The following is a 24,014-nucleotide window of genomic DNA, read 5'->3' on the forward strand; positions in this document are numbered from 1 at the left end:
TGGGCAAGATACATGAGGAAACTTTCACCAAAAAGGATATGCAGATGGCAAATAAGTGCATGAAAAGATTAAATTCATTAGATTTTAGGGAAATGCAAATTAAGACCATGATCCGCTATCACTGCAAACCTACTAGAATAGCTAAAATAAAAAGTGACGATACCAAATGCTAGTAAGGATGCAAAGAAATTGGATCTCTCATACATTTATCTGTGGGTATGTAAGATGCTACAGCCACTCTAGAAAGTAGTCTGGCAGTTTTGTAAACACTTAAACATATATTTATGATGCAACCCAGTAATCACACTCCTGGGCATTTATCCCAGAGACATGAAAATTTACATCCATACAAAAACTTGTACACAATATTCACAGCAGGTTTATTTGTAATAGCCAAACCTAGAAGCTAGCAAAATGTCCTTTAATAGGTGAATAAACAAACTGTGTTATATCCATACCATAGAATGTTACTCAGCAATAAAAAGGAATAAAGTATTGATACATGAAACAACTTGGATGGATTTCAGGGATAAAAATAGTGAAACAAAAAGCCAATCTCAAAAGATCACACACCATATGATTCCATTTATAGAACATTCTGTAAGTAATAAAATTATCATATGGGAAATACATTAGCGGCTGCTAGGATTTAGGGATAGTGGAGGAGAACAAAGTGAATGTGCCTATAAGGAGGTAGTATGAGGATGATCTTTGTGGTGATGAAAGAGTTCTGAATCTTCATTGTGGTAGTGGTTGCACAATCTACACTTGTGATAAAATGTCATAGAGGTATCTACACACATTGCACCAATCTCAATTTCCTGGTTTTGATATCGTACTATGGAAATGAAAGGTATTTGAGGAAAACTGTGTAATGAGTACATGGGGCCCCTTGGTGCTATGTTTTCCTATAATCATGTCTAAATAAAAAGTTTAAAACAGAAAGAGAAAGAGACCATTATCTTTGAGCAATTCACTATACAAAGATGACAAATGACTAAGACCTTTAAGAGATCCCAGTATGCCAGACCCCTACTGGATCAAACTGAAAACTCTCTCTTGGCTAGTGAACAAAGACATTTGCCTTAACCTACCTAGTACAAATATGTGAATTCATTTATCCCTATCCAGAGTGCAAACTTTCTATTTTTAATTAGCATAACCCATCCAAATATTTGTTTCTAGCAGTAAACTCCCCCAACTTTTCTCTCTCAGTCAACTACTTAGTAAATTTGTTTACTGGTCCATGTATTTACTGGCAATTAAATCAACACAAAGCTCACTGTGTTGACCACTATAGTGGTCATAGCATATTTGTATCATCACAAAAGATTTGAGGCTTCAGACAGCCTTCATGCCCTATCTAAACATACAAGATTTACAGTTCCAAGTGCTAGGCTGGGTAAACAGTTGGGGAGTATGATTTGTAGGTGACAGAGTGAAACTAAGGAAGAGCCCAAGGATAGTGTCCAGGGCAAAAACCAGAATATCTAAAGTCAAGGTGACTGATATGGTTTGGCTGTGTCCCCAACCAAATCTCATTTTGAATTCCCATGTGTTGTGTGAGGGACCTGGTGAGAGATAATTGAATCATGGGGGGAATTCTTTTCCATGCCGTACTCATCATAGTGAATAAGTCTCACAAGATCTGATCATTTTATAAAGAGGAGTTCCCCTGCACGAGTTCTCTCTCTTTTTGCCTGCCACCATCCATGTAAGACGTGACTTGCTCCTCCTTGCCTTCCTTCATGATTGTGAGGCCTGCCCAGCCACGTGGAACTGTAAGTCCAATAAACCTCTTTCTTTTGTAAATTGCCCAGTCTCTGCTATGTCTTTATCAGCAGTGTGAAAATGGACTAATACAGTGACAGCAAAAAAGTGAGGCCAAGAGGGCTGGACAGAGAAGCAGAAGCCAAAGAAGGATGTGGCAAAGGAAGGAACTGCAGCTAGTCAGAACAGAGCAAGAATGATTGACAGAGACATAGCCTGGAGGAATGCCCTGAGGTGATGGATGAAGAGGGATTATTAATGGTGCTGAACCAGTTTAGATACCTTTAATATAATAATGATGCCAGCCTGGGCAGCATAGTGAGTCTCCATCTCTACAAAAAATACAAAAATGAGCTGGTCATGGTGGCACATGCCTGTAGTCCCGGCTACTCGGGAGGTTGAGGTGGGAGGTTCACTTGTGCCCAGGAGGTCCAGGGTGCAGTGAGTCATGATTGCACCACTGCCCTGTAGCCTGGGCAACAGGGCAGGACCGCATCTCAAAATAATAATAATCATCATCATCATTTATTTAGCATTTATTTTGTGTCAGGCTTTGTGATAAGTCCTTTTTTCAACCTCAAGATAATTGTATGAAGTAGGCACACATCATTTCCATTTTGTAAATTGGAAAACCGAGGCTCAAAAGGATTAAATAACTTATCAAAGACTTTACATATGTAAAGTGGTTGAGCCGGTATTCAAAGTCAGTTTGGTCTGATTCCCAGTGTGCTTATTCATTACATGCAAACTCACTCCACCATCTCATATCTATATCTACAACTATGTCTATGTCTAGCTATATCTGGATCTATATTTAATACAAAATAGTGAAAAAATCAGGATCAGGCCAGGTGTGGTGGCTCACACCTATAATCCTAGCACTTTGGGAGGCTGAGGCAGGCAGATTGCTTGAGCTCAGGAGTTTGAGACCAGCCTGGGCAACATGGCAAAACTCCATTTCTACAAAAATTAGCCAGGCATAGTAGTGCACACCTGTGGGCCCAGCTACTCAGGAGGCTGAGGTGGGAGCATGGCTTGAGCCCAGGAGTTGGAGGTTGCAGTGAGCTGAGATTGCACCACTGCACTCCAGCCTGGGCAACAGAGCCAGACTTTGTGTAAAAATAATAGTAACAATAATAATAATCAGGATTCTGTGAATATGAATAAAGTGTGAGGCTGAGACTATACACCATGATGTTCAGTACAATCATAAAAATTTGGGGCTTCAAATGTGGCTTTGACTGCTTGGTTGTAAAGTAAGAAAGGGAAATGTGGTCACTTTCAAAGTGCACGCTATCTACTTGGAGCAATAAGGTAAGAAGGGTTTATTTTGGGAAGTTTCATGGAAAGGGTGAATTTGTGCAGTGTCGTTAAGAAAAGGAAAATGCAGTTTAGTGGAGGGAAAATGTTCCTCATTAGTGTTTTTCAGCCAGAGGTGTCTACTGCTCTGGGACATTTTACAAAGGCTTTCAAATTACATTCCTGTTGACTATGCATAGGTGTCCTGGGGAATGTGGCCCTCTGTTGGGAATTCTGCCATGGTACAATGTGTTGCTGAGAGTGTACTAATGGGACAGTACAGGTGAGGGTCTCAGGTGTGTTGAAAGGAGAAAAGGGTGAAGAATACCTGTTTTAGACAAGGGGAGAAGAATGAGCCATTTGTTAATTCATTTATTCTAAAAATATTCAGCATATGCCATGTGCAAAAGAAAGATGAGATAAAAAAAAAAACACGTACCATGTTAGGGAGAATTAGATGCCGCTCACTGTATGCCAGGCATGGTGTTAGGAGCTTAACATATATGATTTCATCTAATCATCACCACAACTTTGTGAAGTAGAAGTAGTGCTCATTTCACGAGTCAGGAGACTTGAGCTTAAAGAGAGTTTAAGTAATTTGCCCAAGGTCCCTTCTTGAACAATTTCAAGAGTCACCATTCCTATTGAATTTCCTGTGAACAGTGCCCCTGTAGCCCAACTGAGGAGATAAATAAAAATGGTTTTGATTAACACACACTCTTTCAAAGGGTTTATGGCCTAATTGTGGGATGAAGACCAGTATGATTATATTCCTAAAAGCAATATAAAAATCCCCAAAGAGGCAAAAAGAGGTTAGAGGGAATCATTCTGCCAGGATTGGGGCTGGCATCCAGGAAGCTATAGAAGGTGTTACCAGTGGCAAATCCATATGGGTCTGCAGTAACATCACTTCTTGCCTCCTCAGAAGAAAGAATTCAACCGAGGAGCCATAAGCAGAAGGAGAGGCCGGGGTAAGTTTTAGAGAAGGAAGGGAAGTTTATTAAAAAGCTTTACGGGAGGCTGAGGCAGGAGAATGGCGTGAACCCGGGAGGCGGAGCTTGCAGTGAGCCGAGATCGCGCCACTGCACTCCAGCCTGAACGACAGAGCTTGACTCCGTCTCTAAAAAATTTAAAAAAATTAAAAACAAAAAGCTTTAGAGGGGAGTTGTGGAGTGTGAAAGAGAAACAAAAAGCTTTAGAGCAGAAATGAAACAAAGTAAAGTACACTCCGAAGAGGGCCAAGCGTGCAACTTGAGAGATCAAGTGCACGGTTTGACCTTTTGACTTGAGGTTTTATATGTTGCCATATTTCTGGGGTCTTGCGTCCTGTCCCCCCGATTTTTCCCTTGGAGTAGGCTGTCCGCATGCGCAGTGGCCTGCTAGCACTTGGGAGGTGAGGTGCGCGCAGTGTTTTTCCTAGCGTTGTTCATGTGCTCGTTTGAGGCATTCTTCCCTTACCAGTCAAATGTTCCTAGGAAGTCATATACCAGTTAAACTCTCCCATTTTGCCTCTTAATGTACATACTTGAGCCCACTCGTCCAGCTCCTGAGATCTTACCAGAAAGCGGCTGATCACCAACTTCAGGTGTTTCTATTTATTGCGAGACTGCCTTTCCCTGGCACCGGCTGCAACCAATTATTATTTCAGAGAGGCAGTGTAACAGCCGCCTGACCATCACCTGATGGTCGCCTCACATTTCTGATTCCTGGTGTGTGTGTGTCTGTGTGTGTGTGTGGGTCGGTGTGTGCGTGTGGGTGTGGCAGGAAAGCCCTCTCTGGCTCTGCTCATGTCTTACCAGCTACCTACTGAAACAGAAGCAGCATTTCAGCTAACTGAAAAGGATGGATAAGGTTATGGGAGATATTACTGCATGGGAGAGATGTTTTGGGAGAAACACTAGTGTGTCTTATAAGGACTTTTCAGCAACTTGAGATTAGTACAATTTATCTGGAAAAGGTTAGACTTAAATCATAGAAGAATTCTCTCCTTTTGAGCTAAAAAAAAAAAGAAAGAAAGTAAAAAGATCATAGGGGAGTAAATTGCATATACAGGACAGAAATGGACAGAGTTGAAGTCCAAGCACACACCTTTATTGATATCTCTTCAATTCTGTATCCTGCCTCATCTTCTTAGTCAACACAGAGAAGAACCCAGGAATGGTTAGCAGAGTGACGCTGACACGTAAAATTCCATCTACTGTTCCGGCAATTTAAGACCTCAAAAAACGAAGAGGGAATTCCAAAGGAGTGGGCAGTAAAATGGAATCTCTGGACCCTACACTCCTCTTCCTTCCTGTTCCACCTCCACACACTCCTTCCACCTTTGAAACGTCAGATCCTTTTTTCCCAATGGCGGCATTGCCAGTTAAGGGAAAATAAAGAGACTTGTTCTGCAACTCCAAGAATCTGATTGGGTGAGAATGAGGGCTTGCTTAGCTCATAGATAAGTCTTCTCTCAGGTCCCTCCTGGCCTGCTCTCTGACATCCCTACTTTATAGCTCCTGGATGCATTCATTATAGATGCATGCTTTGGATTTGGGGGCAGCAATTTGTACACATGCCACACAGAGATCATGGAAGAGAAATTAAAGTGATCACAAGTACCATTAGGCCTAGAGATTTGGAAAAATGAAATATGTTCTATAAAACTGATTACTGCTTCGGAAGAGATTTGAACTGTACCTAGAAATCTGTTTCACAGATCTTATTGCTGCTACGGAAGAGATCTAGACCATCCTAAAGTGCTGAACTCTGCCCCCACTGTGCCCACAGTGATGCCGCAGCTGGATTGTTGCTGCCCCACCCGCCCCCCTACTTACCCTCACCCACACAACCCACTATGACACACTGCCCTGCCCAGCCAGAGAGTATATAATAGGTCCAGCTATGCGCTCTTACTATCAGTAAGGCATTGCGCTTTCTGACAGTTCTGACGTTCAGTTGGAAATCTCTGTTGGGAGCAGAAGAAATCTCAATTGGGAAGAGAAGGGTGAGCTCAGAGGGCATCATCATCACACCACATTACTGTGTGTAAAGACCGTAGAAAGAAAAGTAAAACCCAGGGAGAGTGAGAAAAAAAAAAAAAAAAAAAAAAAAGGAGGAGGAGGCAGGAGAAGAAATTGAAAAGGGAATTAAAACAAAAGAGCTTAAACAGGAAGGGAAAAGAAGAGAAGATGCAATGTGAAAGGAGAATAGAGATTTTGTTCTCTACTTTTCTTAGGTTGGATTTGGTCCTGAACTTGTGTAGTGCGATGATTAGGATATGCTGTGTCTGAGAGCGTGACATGTGTTTCTTCCTTTCAGTAGTTGTATCTTGTTGCCCATGCTGCTGTTTCTGCTGTTGTTTTAGGGTTAACTCCACTTATAATAGCTAGAGATTTTTCGAAAGTAGGATGGTAATAAACTAATACAAATCAGTCAGCCAACTTTTTGGTACCCTCTAACTCTTCTACTATTTTTTAAAGTTTCTCTGAAGGTTTGGTTAAAAACAAACACTCAGTGTATTTGTCAATAGACATACATGAGTACCCTTAGCAACTTGTGATGGGACAAATGTAGGTGAGAAAAGGAAAATGGAGCCAAAGTGTGGAAAATTTTGAAAACAAAAAGATTCCTGTGCTCCAGTGGGTTTCATTTATGAGATTTTTTAAATTAAAATACGATCTGGTTTACTGAAATTTAGCTTGTAAAAAATATTGCTATTGATCCCGGGAAGCGTGAGAGTGTAGGAGGCTTATGTTTCTTCTTGGCTCTGTGCGGCCTGAACACAAGGTCCACCTTTTACCTGCTCCTTCCTGGGGCAATTAGTGCATTGGCTGTTAGGGGCTTTTCCATAACGGATGTCTGTGTTCACATTTTAGGGACGCTATGATGGAAGACGTTGGACAGAATCCCCTGGATGAGGTGTAAGTATGGGAATAATAAAAGAGTTCAGTAGAGGAAGCTCCAAGGGAAGAGTCTCCAGCGATCCAGTAAGGAAGAACTCCGTTGTGTGAGACCTTATCTCCTCAAGTCTGAGGAGGCTTCCTAGGGATAAGAAACTTTGGCTTCAGTTCTCATCAGAATAATGATGGGGTTTTCAAAGATCTCTAGTGTCTCAAGTAGCTAATCAGTCGGGCAGGAAAAAGATTCATCTCCCTTTTGGCCTCTACTCAGCCCATGTCCCTGCCTGACTAGGTTAGAAGATAACAAAAGGAGAAACCTTGCCCTTGCAGGTCTTTAAATGCTTTAGAGGTATTGCTTGGATTCTGCATACTTCATCTAAAATATCTTAAAACAAGTGTGTTAAAGTATTCATAGAAAAAATATTTCTTTTGCTTCATGAAAGATTTGTTTTAGTGGGTTCCACTTATAGTATTTAAAATTAAAATATGGTTCCACTCCAGGAATTTACTTTATGCAAAACAGTGTAGAAATCAATTTATCATGGAAAACAAAATAAGGCTGGTTAAGCTTATTAACAACAGAGGATAAGAGAATGAATGAAATTATAGGAGAACGTCTTCTGAGAGCTCCTATGTTTTCCTGTCCTGAGGTTGGTCATAAAGATGATTTTCTGCAGGTACCGGATGATAGAATCACCAGCATTAGAAGCCGTAAAACAGAACCTTAACTGCCTGAATTCAGACCTTGAAAAGGACCTGCAGAAACTGGATGTGGAGAATCAGGTTGTCCTTAGAAAGATTAAAGAGAAAGAAGAAAGTATTCAAAGGTAAGCCTTTGTGGTTGGTGGGGAAAGGGCCTCTCCTCCCCTGCAGGTCCCTTGGGATACAGAAGGTGGAAGAAAGATGGTGAATCTTGACGTTTTATTTAAATCCTAAAGTATGAACTACAGTGCCCTCAAAATACTTCAGGTATAGATCTTTGCATTAAATTTTCACATTAGGTTGACATTTTATCACCATTGCATTTGGTAGTTACTCTGACTTCCTGAGACTTCAAAAGTAGCTTCTCCAACTGGGGCCCTGGCAGCTTCCTTAGGGGCTGATCCACACCTGGGTGACTTTATTTTTTCAGCCTGGAAAGAGAGCTGGCCTTGTCACTAGAACAAGCCAAAGAGGAGGAGGAGTTGAACTGTATCACAGATGAACAGGAGGAATCCCTGAGGGAGCTGGAATTAGAGATAGCAAAGCTGGTAAGGGGGTGTCTAGAAAATGACCATTGGATGCATTTTGTTTGCATTCTGCTGCTCTCTTTCCCAGGAATTCATCCCATGTTCATTGCTTCTGTGTCTAAAATCATGGCTGTTTTAAGAGAGTGTTCTGGGAATGAAGCCCTGGGCATGGGGGCCGAAGAGGCTTTTTTCCCAGCTCTGCTGTGTGAGCCAGAGTGCACTTTTCTGACTTGATAGACTAATCCCCAGATATTATTCCAGTGGCCTGGTGAAGGGGGAGAGATGACGGCAGAGCAACTTCCTTCCCTTGACTTCCTTTTTCCCCACAGGAAAAAAGTAATGCAGTCCTAAGCAGGAATGTGGTGGAGATTCAGAAAAAGGTAAGGAGAGCCCTGGGTGTTTTAGGGTCCCCGAGTCCCCAACAACATCGTGTCTTCACAAGAGAAAGGCTGATGGGCTGGGCTGGGAGTATGCAGGAGGGGTCCTAGACACATTCAGAATGAGAAAAGATATACATAAACGTTAATGGAAAGGCTGTTCTCCACATAGCAAAGCCTGCCCTGGAAACAAGCCTCGTTTCTTAGGAATCTCAGTAAGAGTTATCTTCCAGAACTCTCTAATCACAGAAACTGGAGAAGAAGGAGCAACTGGCAAAGTTTGCGTGCTCCCTCTGCACTGCTGCTGCCAATTGTTCTCTGTGCATTACAGATTGTGGTGAGAGGGCTAAAGAGCTGTACAGAGGGAAAAGACTTATCCCTCCTTCCACTCTGCCCCATTCTCTCTTCCCTTTCTCATTGTCCTCCCCTCCTCGCTGTGCCCTTACTTCCATGGGCTATGGGAACAGAAAAGTCTGTCCAGCCCGCATGGAGTCAGGCAGCCTCCACAGGGAGAAGGAGATGCTTTTCTTCCAAGCTTCTATCCAGGGCCCAAATTAGTAACCACCGTCTGCAGCCTGGGACCCCAGTCTGCCACGGTCCCAGGTTTTCATGTCTGTGTGCCTTATAGGGTTCATGATTTTTTTAATGGTATTTTAGATTGCAGGGTTATTTACAAATATTGGCAGTGAAGAAGAAACCACAAAGCAGATCCTGGAGGAAACGAAGGTGAGTAGATAAAACAAACAGATTTTTCTGGGAGATGTGTCAATTCTAGGTCCTGTGAGAAATTGCTCTCAAGGACTACCCTAGGGTATGTACTGGTTATGTCTGTGTACTTGTCAGAGATGAGTCAGTGTCCTTTATTCTCTGTATGTAATCCCATGGCCTGTGGGGCATTTATGACATCACTAGTCACACTAGGAGCAGAGATGACTGCAGTGGATCAAAGTGGAGGGAACGGCTCCAGAGTCCCCATCTTCCACCAGTCAATAAAACACACGTTCTGAATGCCCATTGGGACTTGCCCTCCAGAAGTTTATTATTTAAGTGAGGACACACAAATAAGATATTCAACAGGAAGAAAATATTGACTCCCATAATCATACAAGGATGTGTCATGATCTTCTGATTTTCCAACCCATGGCTCAAAGGCCAAAGAAGTGGTTTTATTTTTAATTTATTTTATTATCTTTTTCCTCTGCTAGAAGATAAACCCATTGAGAACATGAATTGTTGCCTATGTTGTTCATTTGTTTCCCCAGGGCCTAGAACTATGTGCCTGGAACGCAGTAGATGCCCAATAAATATATATTGAACGAATGACTACACTGTACACCCAATAGTGGGGAAAACCCCTATTAGGAAGCTCTTTGCATACTTATGTGGTGAGTGTGGCAATTTAACCCAGCCCACTATACAAGAGCTCCACTGTCTTATGCATTTCTCAGAAAAAGAGAAACCAGGTTTCTCTCTCTTTTCTTTTTTTTTTTTTTTTTTTCTGAGATGGAGTCTCTCTCTGTCACCCAGGCTGGAGTGCAGTGGTAAGATCTCGGCTCACTGCAACCTCTGCTTCCCAGGAGTTAAAGCAATTCTCCTGCCTCAGCCTCCTGAGTAGCTGGGACTACAGGCACACGCCATGATACCTGGCTAATTTTTGTATTTTCGGCAGAGATGGGGTTTCACCACATTGTCCAGAGTTCACCATGTTGGCCAGGGTGGTCTTGAATTCCTGACCTCGGATTCAGACCTTGAATTCAGACCTTGAATCTGCCTGCCTCAGTCTCCCAAAGTGCTGGGATTACAGGCGTGAGTCACCACACCTGGCCCAGGTTTCTCTTTTATTTCCTGTGTGATTCAGGGGACATGCCAGTGCACCCTATGAAATATGAGTGGGAGGAAGAGGCTTGTGAGCTTTGGTCAGTAGGCCTGGAGGAAGGAGGATGGCTGGGCTCACTGAATGGGCACTGGCCTACTGAGGCATGAATGTCAGCTCTGCCACTTTAACAAGTTACATACTCAACTTCTCTGTGCCTTTGTTTCCTTACTTGTAAAATGGGGGGGGAGGGGATAATAACAAGTGCCCCCCCTAAATTATCAGATGTCTTCAACATGATAGCCATTAGTATCATGCCCTCTGCTGGTCTGGAGATGGTAATTACCTACTTCCCTTCCATAAAAGAATGCTAGTAACTTTCTGCCATCACTCATTGTCTTCCATAGGCAAGACTACAGAAGTCAAGAGAGTCCTGTGCAAAGCAAGAGGAGGAGATGGCCAAGGTAGAGGCAATGTCTCTTCCACTGAGGGTCTGCCCGGGACAGAATGGGAGAGAATCCCAAGGGTCTTAGAAACAGATCTGCCTGAGGCATGGGAGGGGGAGGTACAAAAACATCTTGCAAATGAATTTCTGATTCTTATGCATTCTTATGCAGCTGAAGGGAAAGAAAACTTCTATTAAAAATATTGCTTTTACAATTTCTTACACCTCTGTGTCAAATACCATTGTTGAATTCCAAACCAAAGTGCCTTGACACGTCCCCTGGTATTTCACATGAGAGGCAGATGACAACTTGGGCAAAATATTTCCTTTGCTTAAAATCAGACCCTGTGCCTAACGATGAGATCACCTCTTTGTGATGTGATTGTTTTTCCTTCAAGTCAGGAGTTGCTAGCCAAGTGCCAGTGCACCAGGTAGAGCCCCAGGGAGGAGACTGGGCTTGGTTCTGATTTAACTCATGGAGTTTGTTAATTTTCTTTCTTTTTAGATAGAGAGTGACTACCAATCTGTGTCTGAGCTCTGTAAGGACCAGGTCTACTACATAAAGGTACAACCCACGTGGAGGAAAAGTCTGAGTAGAGGCAGAATGTCTCCAAGGCCATGGGTTCCTTGGTTTTTCATTAGGCTAGAATGTGTCACTAGGGAAAATGCTCTGTATACAACAGCAACAAGAAGACGGATGTATGTCAAGGATTTACTTTGTGCCAAGTACTGTGCTAAGCACTCAGCATAGAGTATTTTTCTCAATCAATTTGTTCAATAATTCTATGAGCGTGACAGTTATGATCAAGGGGACAATGAGGTTTCAGGAAGTTAGAACACAGCTAGTAACGGGGAACGCAGCTAGTATCGGGGAACACAGCTAGTAAACGTCAGAGCTGGGATTTGAATACAAGCAGGCACCTAAATGGGAGGGAGCTCTTTTTGTTCATATACATCCATTCTGGTCACTAATATCTTTGAATTTTTTATTAGAACCCCTCCCCCACTGGTGTGTGCATACTGATGAGTATACTGTTTGGAAAATAATTAGCAGAATGTTTTTATCAATGACATCATGATGAAATATGGAAATTTTCCATTTATGACTTTGTTTTTTTTTTAACTTCATGGAAAGAAATACCAGCAAGTTGTGAGGACGATGAAAGAGGAAAAGGAGGTGCTGCTTCTTGAAAAAGAAATGTAAGCTTAGAAAAATGGCCTCCCTGACGGACTGCAGTGGCAGTTGGGCAGTCTGGGTGGTCTTTGAAGGGCAGGGTGCTTCTCAGCACAGTGTGTGTCACTGTGTAAATGGCCTCCAACAAGTCATCTCTTTCAGCCTCTGCTCCATGGTTCACACTGGAAAACCAACAGCATTCAGGCTTTCCTCTTGCCTTCCTCAGCAACTGGTGTTTTAAAAGCCTTTTTTTGGCCAGGCGTGGTGACTCACGCCTATAATCCCAGCACTTTGAGAGGCCGAGGCGAGTGGATCACCTGAGGTCAGGAGATCGAGACCATCCTGGCCAACATGGTGAAACCCTGTCTCTACTAAAAAAATACAAAAACGAGCCGGGCGTGGTGGCGGCCACCTGTAATCCTAGCTACTCAGAAGGCTGAGGCATGAGAATCCCTTGAACCCGGGAGGTGGAAGTTGCAGTGAGCCAAGATCAGGCCACTGCACTTCAGCCTAGGCAACAGAGTGAGACTTTGTCTCAAAAAAAAAAAAAAAAAAAAGAAAGAAAAAGATCTCTTTTTAATGTTCTTCTCTTTGTTGTTGTTGTTATTGTTGTTGTTGTTGTCTGTTTGAGACAGAGGTTCACTCTTGTCGCCCAGATTGGAGTGCAATGGTATGATCTCAGTTAACTGCAACCTCCACCTCCCAGGTTCAAGCGATTCTCCTGCCTCAGCCTCCCAAGTAGCTGGGATTACAGGCATGTGCCACCGCGCCCAGCTAATTTTTGTATTTTTAGTAGAGACAGGTTTCACCATGTTAGCCAGGCTGGTCTCGAACTCCTGATCCCAGGTGATCCACCCCACTCAGACTCCCAAAGTGCTGGGATTACAGGCGTGAGCCACCGTGCCCGGCCCTAATGTTCTTTTCACATGTCCTCAGAGGCATGCCGTTCCTGAAAATTATCTGGAGCTATGTTCAGAGAGGAAGAAACGTAGTAAAAAGAGGACGAGGGGCCCAGAAATATTCCTTTATGTGTGTGTGCTGTCCCCTTTCCCAGGATGCAGTGGGTCCACCAGACTGACCAGAGGCCCCAGTGATACCCTTTTATACTTTCTTTCCATAGACTGTATGTCTCAGGAATTGTCACACTTTCCTTTTGATTATTTATACTTTTCAATTGCATTATATAATATACATAGAGTGCACAAATTTTATATAGCTTGGTGAATTTTTATACGCGATAACACCACTGAGATCAAGCTATGGAACATTTTGAGTTCCCAAAAAGTCTCCCTGTCCCCTCCTCCCAGTCAGTACTCCCGGAAAAGTAACCACTAGCCTGACTTCTATCTCTTTCTTTTTAAAACATTCTTGAACTTTATATAAATTTAGTATGTTCTTGATTATATCTGGTTTTCACTGAGACTCACTCGCATTGCTGCATGATTTGTTCTTTTTCATGGCTGTTATATTCTATTATAGAAATATGGCACAATTTATCTATGCTATTGTTAAGGACCATGTTGCTTATTTCCAGTTTGGACATTTATAATAAAGCTGCTACAAGCATTCTTGTGCATGTCTTTTGATGGATGTATCCTCTCATTTTTCTTGGGTTATATACCAAGGAATAGAATTTCTAGGTCACAGAGTATATACATCTTTGGTTTACTAGATAAGCTAAACAATTTTCCAAAGTGCCTGTACCAACATCCCCTCCCATAAAAAATGTACAAGAGTTCTAGTTATTCCTCATCCTTACTTTCACTCAGTATTTATAGCCTTTATGATTTTAGCTATTCTGGCAGGAGGGTGTAGTGATGTATACAATTTTGATTTAAAAAACATTTTATTACTGAATAATAATGATATTTTATGTGCATTTTATTGCTGATTAATAATGATGTTTTATAGCTTTTCACACAGTTTGGAAATTTGAATGTCCTCTTTTGTGACATGTCTTTTGCCTGCATCTGTGAGATGGTTAGTTTTTTTCTAATCGATTTGTAGGAGTTCCTTATTTTTTTCATAAGATCCTTTGTCAAATGTATGTATTATAGTCTATTCTGTGGCTTTCCCTTTTTACTCTCTCAATGACATTTTAGATAAACAATAGTTATTAATTTAGAAAAAATGTAATCTGTGAAATGTGTCAATCCATTCTTTTTTGCTTTCTGCCTAATTTTAGAGGTCATAAAACTACTCTCTATGGTTTCCCCTAGAATTTTTTATCATTTACCTTTTACTCAGGTTTACATTCTTTTGGAATTTATTTTCTTTTCTGTGATGTGAGGTAGAGATTACAATTTGTGGGGTTTTTTTCCATATGGATATCCAATTGATCCAGCACCATTTATTGAAGATACTATGCATTTGCAGTGGTGTCTTATTTTATGTCTAGTGACCATATATGTGTGAGTGTTTCTGGATGCTTTATTCTGTACAATTAGTCACTGTTTCTATCCTTGTGCCAAAACTACACTAATTATTATAGCTTTATAATTAGCATTGATATGGTAGCTTGAATTCTGCATAATTATCTTGGCTTTCTTGGCCCCTTGAATTTCTATATAAATTTTTAAATCGGTTTTTCAACTTCTACCAAAACAAAAACAAAAAACCTTGCTGAGATGTTGACTGGAGTTACATGGAATCTATAGATAAAGTGAGAGGATAATTAGTATCTAAACAATAGTTTTCCAGGGCCAGGTGCTTGGCTCATGCCTGTAATGCCAGTGTTTTGGGAGGCTGCGGGGGAGGTTCTCTTGAGGCCAGGAGATCGAGACTAGCCTGGGCAACATAGCAAGACACTATCTCTACAAAAAATAAAACAAATTAGCTGGGCATGGTTGTGTGTGCTTATAGTCCTAGCTACTCAGGAGGCTGAGGCAGGAGGATTGTTTGAGCCCAGGAGTTTGAGGTAAAAGTGAGTTATATTGCATCACTGTATTCCAGCCTGGACCGAAGAGTGAGATACTATCTCAAAAAGAATAATAAAAATAAACAATAGTTTCACACACCATGATATCTTTATCCCTTCATTTATTTAGATATTTAATTTCTCAAAATAATGTTTTACAGTTTTCTGTGTGGTATTCTTATACACTTTCCATCAGATTTATTCCTAAGTATTTAATATTTTTAATGCTACTGTGAATGCTGTGTTAATTTGATTTTCTTTTTTATTAATATTAAAAAAAATAGAGACGGTGGCCGGGTGTGGTGGCTCATGCCTGTAATCCCAGCACTTTGGGAAGCCAAGGCAGGTGGATTACCTGAGGTCAGGAGTTTGAGACCAGCCTGACCAACATGATGAAACCCTGTCTCTACTAAAAATACAAAAAAAAAAAAAAAAAATAGCCAGGTGTGGTGGCACATGCCTGTAGTCCCAGCTACTTGGGAGGCTGAGGCAGGAGAATTGCTTGAACCCGGGAGGCAGAGGTTGCAGTGAGCCGAGATTATGCCACTGCACTCCAGCCTGGGTGACAGAGTGAGACTCCATCTCAAAAAATAAAAATAATAAAATAAAATAATAAAATAAAATAAAATAAAATAAAATAAAATAAATAGAGACAGGGTCCCGCTATGTTGCCCAGGCTGGTCTCAAACTCCTGAGCTTAAGTGATCCTCCCACCTTGGCCTCCCAAAGTGCTAGGATTGCAGGTGTGAGCCAACATGCCCAGCCTTGATATTTTAATTGATTACTGTTAGTGCATAGAAATACAATTGGTTTCTATATATTGAACTTGTATCATTAATCTGGCTAAATTCACCTATTCTAAAAATTTCTTTCAGTTTCTCAACTATAAAGAATCACAATTGTATTTTTTCCTTTTCAGTCTTTACCTTTTTATTTCTTTTTCTTGCTTTATTGAATTATTTGCAAGCATTTGCAGGCATTATTTGCTGGTATTATTCACAGGCATTTCCATTAATGGACTCAATCCTCTTGCAGAAAATGAAACTTAGGACAACAAAACAAAACAAAACAAACGAACAAACAATGAACAGAAGGTATTGGCGAGTGAATAAAAGCAAGCAGATTCTGGAAGGGATCTGGCACTTGGAAAAAGAGAATGATGGGCATTATTTCCCGTATTTTTATAGTTTCTAGCCTGAAGAAAGACCAAACTGGGTGTGTAAGATGCACCAGCAGAGAAAACCTATAGTCCTTTTGGACTAACAAAATAGAGAATAAAGAGTTTGAGGCAGCCAATGATACTGGGGAAAAAGTAGGGAGTCAGACATGGAGAGTTCCTAAATCTGTGTCTAAACTATACCTGAATCTCTGACTGGACTTCCAAACCATGCGTGCTCAGGGCAATGTGTGAGCAGCCCAGCTGAGAACATAAAACCAGAACTGACATTTGAGCTGCCACCAAGACACAAACTGCAGTTTGAATCCAATGTCAGGGTTATATCCAGCTTAGTTTTCACTGATTGTCTTTCTTTTAAAAATGAATCACGTTTACTTGGCTCTTTATAAGTTCAGCAATTATGGATTTTAAATGTTGAGCATTGTGAATGTTATTAAGAGTCTAGGATATGAATCGTAGATGTCGAATAACTTAGGAAAGCACCTTTGATCATCCTCTCAGATTATGTTACCTAATTCTTGGCTCTGATCTCTTACCTAGATCCAAAGCCCAGAATGACTCCTCTCAAATAGTGAAACCTGGGTCAATTTTGGTGGACACCACCCAAAGAAACATGGCAAGTTTTTCCTATTCCAAACCTGGGTTTTCCTCTATCTCTTCCCTCTCCTAGGTTCTCTCTCTCTCTCTCCCTCCTTTTTAATAATCCTATAATTAGGAAATAATGAGGTTTAGTGCCTACTCCACACCATGGAAGCTAGGAGGTGGCAGAGCCAGAATTCAAACCCAGGCATCCTGACTCCAGGGTCTCTGCTCTTCTGCCTCTCTGTGAACACATGAAAAGCCATAGCTGTGATTTTCCATTGCTTCCCACAGGATAAGACCACCATTAAGAAACAGGAGAGAATCTGTTGGTACAAGTAAGTGGAAGAATCTTGCTTTTACCTAGCCTAGACCACATTTCACTCTGCACATTACCCAATAAGGGCCAAAAGAACAAGGATAAACACATCATCCACTGATCAGAATACATAAGGCAGCCCCAAATTTCTCCCAACCATTCTTACTTTTCTCAATGCAGAATTATAACACCAGAGTTAAACAGCAGTTATAAATAGCTGGAGAAATGTGTGCATATTTCTGAGAAATTTGGGATAAAGATGTAGGTTGCATTTAACTTTTATTTTTCATTCTTATGATCCTAGGTATAGCCCCTTTGCATTTTTCAAGTCCTGAACTTGATTACCTCTGTGATATTCCTTGTTGGGAAAAAAGTCCAGGGTGCATTAATTTTCTTAGTTATCTTCAGGCTTAGAAATTTTAGAAAAAAGATCCTTGAACTCTCTGTGCCTTTGCTTTCTTAGTTTTTGAAACAGGAAGATTGACCCTGAAGAGCTTCAAGTGGCACTTTAATAAAAAGCCCCATTCCCTACTTTCCCATATCAACTTTGCCTGAAGAAAGCAATTCACCAGCCATTTATGACTGTGAGGTTTGCCTTTCACTGCTTGACCTCGGGCTGTCTTTTTTCTCATGCAAATAATGAACATCTCTTTGCAGGTATTTCCAGTATCTCACCTTCATGGCCCTAGTCTTCATTAAGTTGCTGGCTTGTGTGTTTTTCCACCTGCGGTACATAAACCCAGATTTTCTCGTGGATGTCCTGCCCCTGGTGCTAAGCAGGGGCACCTTGGAGAGTCTGAGGAAGGTCTTACGTCCCTTGCTCACTCTAGAAGTGGAAGAACTGCTACCACACTAGTCTAGGGTGACCTGGCGGCATCACCCCACACCTGAGTGGAGGGGACCATGGCTGTGGTCCCGTGTTGGGGATGACCAGGAAGGATGTGGAAGACTTTGACTCAGAGCCGCTACTTGACATCTGAGCTTTTCATTTCATTCTTTCCCTGCTTTCCCTCTGGAATGTCTCTCTTTCAAATAAAGAATATGTTTGACAAGAGTCTACAGTGTTGGTCTGTGAAGTTAGTCTGTGGGTCCTGGGACCCTTCACTAGGTATTCACAAGTTCCACCCTTTGCTGTTGAGAAAAGCTGCACTTAAGGTGAGATAATAAAAACTCCCCTCAGGACTTCCATTCTCTGCTGTATATTTTTAAAAACTTAATCATACACTTACCCGGGTGTGGTGGCACGCACCTGTAATCCCAGCTACTTGGGAGGCTGAGGAGGGAGTATTGCTTGAACTGGGGAGGCAGAGGTTGCAGTGAGCCGGGATCGCGCCACTGCACTCCAGCCTGGGTGACAGAGTGAAACGTCTCAATAATAATAATAATAATAATAATAAATAATGTGTTCATTTGTTAGATTCTCCAGCCTTTTTGGGATGTACATAAGGGCACTCAACTTAGGAACCACTGGAGTGGATATAAAGCTTTTCCCCTTCTACTGTTTTAACAACACATTGTCTCTCCTACAAGCTTATTTTATTTTATATTATGCTATGTCTTATAAGATTAAGATGTGGAAAAAAAACTGATTTTTTTCATTTAAACAGGTGGTTACTCATTCTTAAATGAGAAGAAAAGTATCCTAAAATTCAGGTGCAATTAAAAGCAGCGTATAAAACCGGAAAGTGCTTGAGATACCGCCAAACACAAATGTGTACCTACCTATCCTTCAATCCCAGCTCAAATGTCCTCACTCCCATATGGCTGCCTCTGCCCCCTTCTCACTGAAGACAGCCTCTCTTGCCTTCCAGATGCTCCTGAAACCTTCTCTGGGCATCCCATACTGCTCTATCCACTTCTGCCTCATAGTGTCATCACTGTGTGCCTTGACCTCGGGGCTGATGGCCCCTTTATTTCTGTATCATCCCACATGTTCCCTTCAAACAGTATCTTCACAATGTAGGATTTAGTAAAAGAGGGAATGATTCCTTGAGTAATCTGTATTTCTTTCCCTGAGCACTTGGAGGGTCACAATTGGAACCATGAGCCTAGACCCTGTATTGTGAAAGCTCACACTTTTGCAGGGACAGCCACATGGAGCCTGGATGGTGCAGAGGGAAGGGAAGTAGAAGAATGTGGCACAAAACCTGAGGTCATCTAGCTTGCTGGTGGCATCTCCATGGTTACCAAAGTGGTGGAGATGCCTTTCTTTGCCTGTTTCTTCTGCCTACACATTCCCTACACTCTTACTTTCTAGTGACCTTCTCTTCTTTAGAAACCTTTATTGATGTAGGTTTTAATTGAATTTCACTTGGACAGCATCTGGGCAGAAGAAACACATTGGATGTTTACTTTGGCTGTAGGCATGGCCCTGTCTCAGGTTTTCTTTCTGAGGTCTGGGGAAGAAGAGAGAGAATGATCTCAGAACAAGGTGGCTATAAAATGAAAAACTGGCCAATATCACCCTCTCGTGGCCAAATGAAAGCCTTTTGCATGTCAAGTGGCTTCACCCAAAGGAGTAATTAACAAATTGAAGCAAGAAAGAGGGATCGGATGTCACCATTGGATAATTTTCTCTATGTGTTCTAATAAGTCCAATTAGTCTTCATTCATCTATTAATTAATTCATTCAACAAATATTTACTGAGCATCTTCCTTGGGCTAGGCAGTGTTCTAAGTGCTGGGATATAGCAATGAACACAACAGACAAAAATCTCTGCTCATATTCTAGTGGATAGAGGCAGACAATAAACACATAATTAAATATGCAAATATTGGATGATGTTAAGTGATATAACAAAGTTCAGTGGCGAAGAGGGAGGGCTGAGGAGGAGCAGTCACAATGTTCATTGAGAGAGTGGCATTATAACAAAGACCAGAATGAGATGAAGGATTCAGCCAGTGGTAGATGAAGAGACAGCAAAGACATGGTCTTGAGGTTGGAGGGTGCCCGTGATGCTGAGGTTCCTTTGCAGATTCCCTGCTCACACTTCTGTAACGGTCCCTTCATTAAAGTCTCTTCATCGGAATCCTCCAAGTTGAATTCTGGTTCTGCTAGGACAGGACCCTGGCTGATACATTGTCCACTGGCCAGAACCTGTCCTAGGCCAAAGGGCTTCGGTGGTTGGGTGACTCTATGATTACAGGTCTATGTGAGAAGAATGGCTGTGGCTGGCCGAGAGAAGTATCCCATTCCCATCCCGTCACACAATTCCTCATCAACTCATAGAACACTCAGGCTCTCCTCTACCACCTAGCCCTCCCTGCAGACACAACTCTAGACAAACATGGGCCTATCCCAACATTCAAGGCTGGCTAGAAAGCAGCAGCTTGGGCTAATATGGACTAGGTAGCCCCCTACTTACAGGCAGCCACCTAGTGGGGATTTGAAACCTTGAAACTGCTAGAAATTCATGTTGCTGACACACAGTTGCTTTTGCTGCACCCAGAGAGCCTGCCTCCAATAGGAAGCTGGCTTCAGAAGGGCCTGAATGGCATTCTTAAATCTTGGAAGCAGAAGAGGGATGGCTGCTGCTTTAAAAAATAATAATTTTTTTTTTTTGAGACAAAGCCTTGCTCTGTCACCCAGGCTAAAGTGTAGTGGCATGATCACAGCTCACTGCATCCTCAACCTCTCAGGCCCAAGCAATGCTCCCACCTCAGCCTCCTGAGCTGGGAAGATCGCTTAAGCCCAGGAGTTTGAGACCGGCCTGGGCAACATAACGGAACCCTGTCTCTGTTTTTATTTTATTTTATTTATTTTTCAGATGGAGTCTTGCTCTGTTGCCCAGGCTGGAATGCAGTGGAATGATCTCAGCTCAATGCAACCTCCACCCGCCGGGTTCAAGCGATTCTCTTGCCTCAGCCGCCTAAGTAACTGAGACCACAGGCACATGTCACCATGCCCATCTAATTTTTTCCATTTTTTGTAGAGATGGGGGTCTCCCTGCTGCCCAGGCTGGTCTTGAACTCCTGGCCTTAAATGATCCTCCCACCTCAGCCTCCCAAACTACTGGGATTACAGTCGTGAGCCACCACACCTGGCCGCCACTGCTTTAAATGAGCAGTGCTGAGCTGGGGATCTGATTTCCAGACACAGGGAGCTCACCACTCCCAAACTATCCATCTGTTTCTGAAAGGTTTTAATAAAATCATATAAAGCAACTAGCACAAGCAGCATGTGGTGGTATTCAACCAACACAAGTTTTCTTTTCCTTTGCTTTTATCTACTAATTAATCTTAGTTCTATTTTATAAAGCGACACAGAAAAATGACTGTCTCCTTCATATTTTAGTCACTAAAATTGAACAGCCTTCTGTTCTCCAAATGAACATTCCCAAGTCCTTTCAGTTCCTATGGCATAACTTTTAGATCATGTGTTATCTTATTTATCCTTCCCTGGAACCCTACAGAGCTAAACGGAATACAGTACTATAGACGATGTCTGACTGGCAAAGTACAGTAGCCCCTGTTCTCCTTTTATTCTGAATATTATGCCTTTATTAATGCTTTCTAAGATTTTGCTAGCCATTTTGGTAGCTGTTTCACACAAAGATATGAGCTTGGAGTCCACCAAGATTCCTAACCCTTTTGAACATAAATTCTTCTTACACTACATCTCCTCTGTTTTATATTTGTAAAGATTTTTAAAACTATGCTACACGCGGGACTTTCTACTTGCTCTGTTAAATTTCATTTTGTTGGTTTGGGTGCTTTATTTTATTTTGTTGCAATGTTTCAAAACCCAGATTCTATGAAGGAATTCACCAGCTCACTTAGTGACCAGTGACACCTGGTAGAGTGGAACTTGCTCAAGTTTGGATGCAGAGAGGGTTGAATGTGAGATTTCCTTTGGCCTTGTACTAATTGTTGACCTCAGGCAGCTAGTTAACTCTTTCCTTAAAGTAGTTAATAATACAATACTCTCCCCCAGGGAGAGTGTTACAACAGGGCAATTCTTTCAGTATTCTGAAATGGAATTTCTTTGGGTGTGAAGGCTTGAATTCAATTAAATGCATTAGGCTTCTCTATCTTGTTACCTATCTTAAAACATAATTACCTGCTAACTGTTTTGGACCATCCTTTTTATCATGCTGAGATCAATTTCCTTAATAGAGAAGGTTGATGTGAAATAGGACTCTTATCTGTCAACATTACAGCCTTTGCCCTAGGAATTGGCCTATCCCTTTCACTTCTGCTTATTCCAAAGTACCTTTTTAAAAAATTCCACTCAATATCTCTTGGCAAGTTCCAGCATTGTCTGGAAAAAAGCACTGAACAGGAGTGAAGCCTTAGACCCTAGTTTTAGCAATTTTGTTGTTTATTTGATTTTATAGAAGCCATATACCCTCTCTGGGCCTGGAGCTGACTTCCAGGTGGTTTCTAAAATCATTCATGCTGACATTGATTCTATGAACTGGTTCATTTAGGTCCTTGGGTGAGTAAGAACCAACCTCTTCCTAAGGTTCTCTAAGCCCCCCAGGTTTCAGTCTTCCCAGCAATCTTAGCCTCTTTCCCAGAGGATTCCTCTGGAAGCCTGGAATTGCTTATGCCACCTTTTCCTGTCAAGAGTCTCAGCAGTAGTGTTTCTTAAGAATGAGTTAAGGCCGTGCGTGGTGGCTCACGCCTGTAATCCCAGCACTTTGGGAGACCAAGGCAAGCGGATCACTTGAGGCCAGGAGTTCAAGACCAGCCTGGCCAACATGGTGAAACCCTGTTTCTACTAAAAGTACAAAAATTAGCCAGGGTGGTGGTGCTTGCCTGTAATCCCAGCTGCTTGGGAGGCTGAGACAGGAGAATCGCTTGAACCAGGAGGCAGAGGTTGCAGTGAGCCAAGATCAATCATGCCACTGCACTCCAGCCTGGGCAACAGAACGAGACTCCATCCCAAAAAAAAAAAAAAAAAAAAAAAGAATGAGTTAAGACCTTCCATGTAAAGGCTTAGTTCAGTAAATATTTATGGAGTTTCTACTATGTACCAGACACTGCAATGCATGAATGCAGTGAAGTGGTTGGTGGGGGGGAGAGCAGTTTAAGAATGAGTAATGAATCATGCCCTCAAAACCTGTCCATTTTGTGGCAGATCCCAGCCCTCAGTATCAAGATTAGAGGTAACTCTGAAGCTTCTCTGAGGTATAAATGCTGACTTAGTAGGGGCCCAGAAGTATTGATGCCTACGTTTCTTGATCATCTACTGTATTGCAGACATTGTGTTAGATAGGTCATAGGATCTCTATTTCACAGTTTGGAGAGTTGCCTCAGATTATCCATCTGGTAAGCAGTAGAGACAGGACTCACGGGCCACCTCTGGCCTCCCCCAGAACATTTGCCTTTCATATTCAGGTGTAATAAAGACCTTTGAAGTCAGCAGTATTAACCTACCACTCAGAACCATTGAATCAGTAAGTGTTGTCAGTTATTTTCCATCACTTATTTTCCTCTCTCCTCTGTAATTTGTTCAAAGATAGTATAGGGACCCAAAATCCTTCTATTCATTGTCTTAAATTTTACTTTGGAGCCCAATTATTCCTCTAGTTTAATAATTCCCATTAAAGATTTTAAAAAGCTTTGGATAAATGCTTTATTAAAGCATCACAGGCCATTTATACCTTAGTATGAGTAAAAAATGGAAGGGCTGGGTTCCATAGGGGATGGGGGGACTTAAAGGAATTATTAGGCCATTGTCTTTTTTATTTTTTGGGGACAGTCTCGCTCTGTCACCTATGGTGGAGAGCAGTGACACAATCTCGGCTCACTACAACCTCCGCCTTCTGGGTTCAAGCAATTCTTCTGCCTCAGCCTCCTTAGCGGGTGGGATTACATGCATGTGCCACCACCGCAGCTAATTTTATTTTATTTTTCAGTGGAGACAGGATTTCACCATGTTGGCCAGGCTGGTCTCTAGCTCCTCACCTCAAGTGATCTGCCTGCCTCAGCCTCCAAAAGTGCTGGGATTACAGGCATGAGCCACTGCGCCCAGCCATCAACTGAAGAAGAGTGAAGGCATTGAATTCAGGGCTAACCAGGAAGAC

At 42.0% G+C, this 24,014-nt stretch overlaps 1 protein-coding gene across 3 annotated transcripts; it reads left to right on the forward strand.

Annotated features, from left to right (window-relative positions):
• Window positions 1-5,392: 5,392 nt before the first annotated feature.
• Window positions 5,393-17,980, forward strand: LOC116482242 (transmembrane and coiled-coil domain-containing protein 5B-like). 3 transcript variants are annotated; one of them, XM_058427912.1, is made up of 12 exons: window positions 5,393-5,483; window positions 6,930-6,974; window positions 7,631-7,780; window positions 8,086-8,203; window positions 8,512-8,562; window positions 9,217-9,285; window positions 10,780-10,836; window positions 11,323-11,382; window positions 11,953-12,017; window positions 16,626-16,701; window positions 16,959-17,002; window positions 17,641-17,980. In XM_058427912.1, exons 2-12 carry the CDS (start codon window positions 6,937-6,939, stop codon window positions 17,837-17,839), a joined length of 927 nt encoding a protein of 308 aa, XP_058283895.1. In that variant the 5' UTR covers window positions 5,393-5,483; window positions 6,930-6,936; the 3' UTR covers window positions 17,840-17,980. The 3 variants fall into 3 exon arrangements, with proteins under 3 accessions (XP_058283895.1, XP_058283894.1, XP_058283896.1); XM_058427911.1 differs by lacking the exon at window positions 5,393-5,483 and adding an exon at window positions 5,932-6,058; XM_058427913.1 differs by lacking the exons at window positions 5,393-5,483; window positions 17,641-17,980 and adding exons at window positions 5,932-6,058; window positions 17,447-17,558.
• Window positions 17,981-24,014: the final 6,034 nt, after the last annotated feature.

The sequence above is a fragment of the Hylobates moloch genome, unplaced genomic scaffold (assembly GCF_009828535.3).
Source record: "Hylobates moloch isolate HMO894 unplaced genomic scaffold, HMol_V3 SCAFFOLD_14, whole genome shotgun sequence".
NCBI lineage: Eukaryota > Metazoa > Chordata > Mammalia > Primates > Hylobatidae > Hylobates > Hylobates moloch.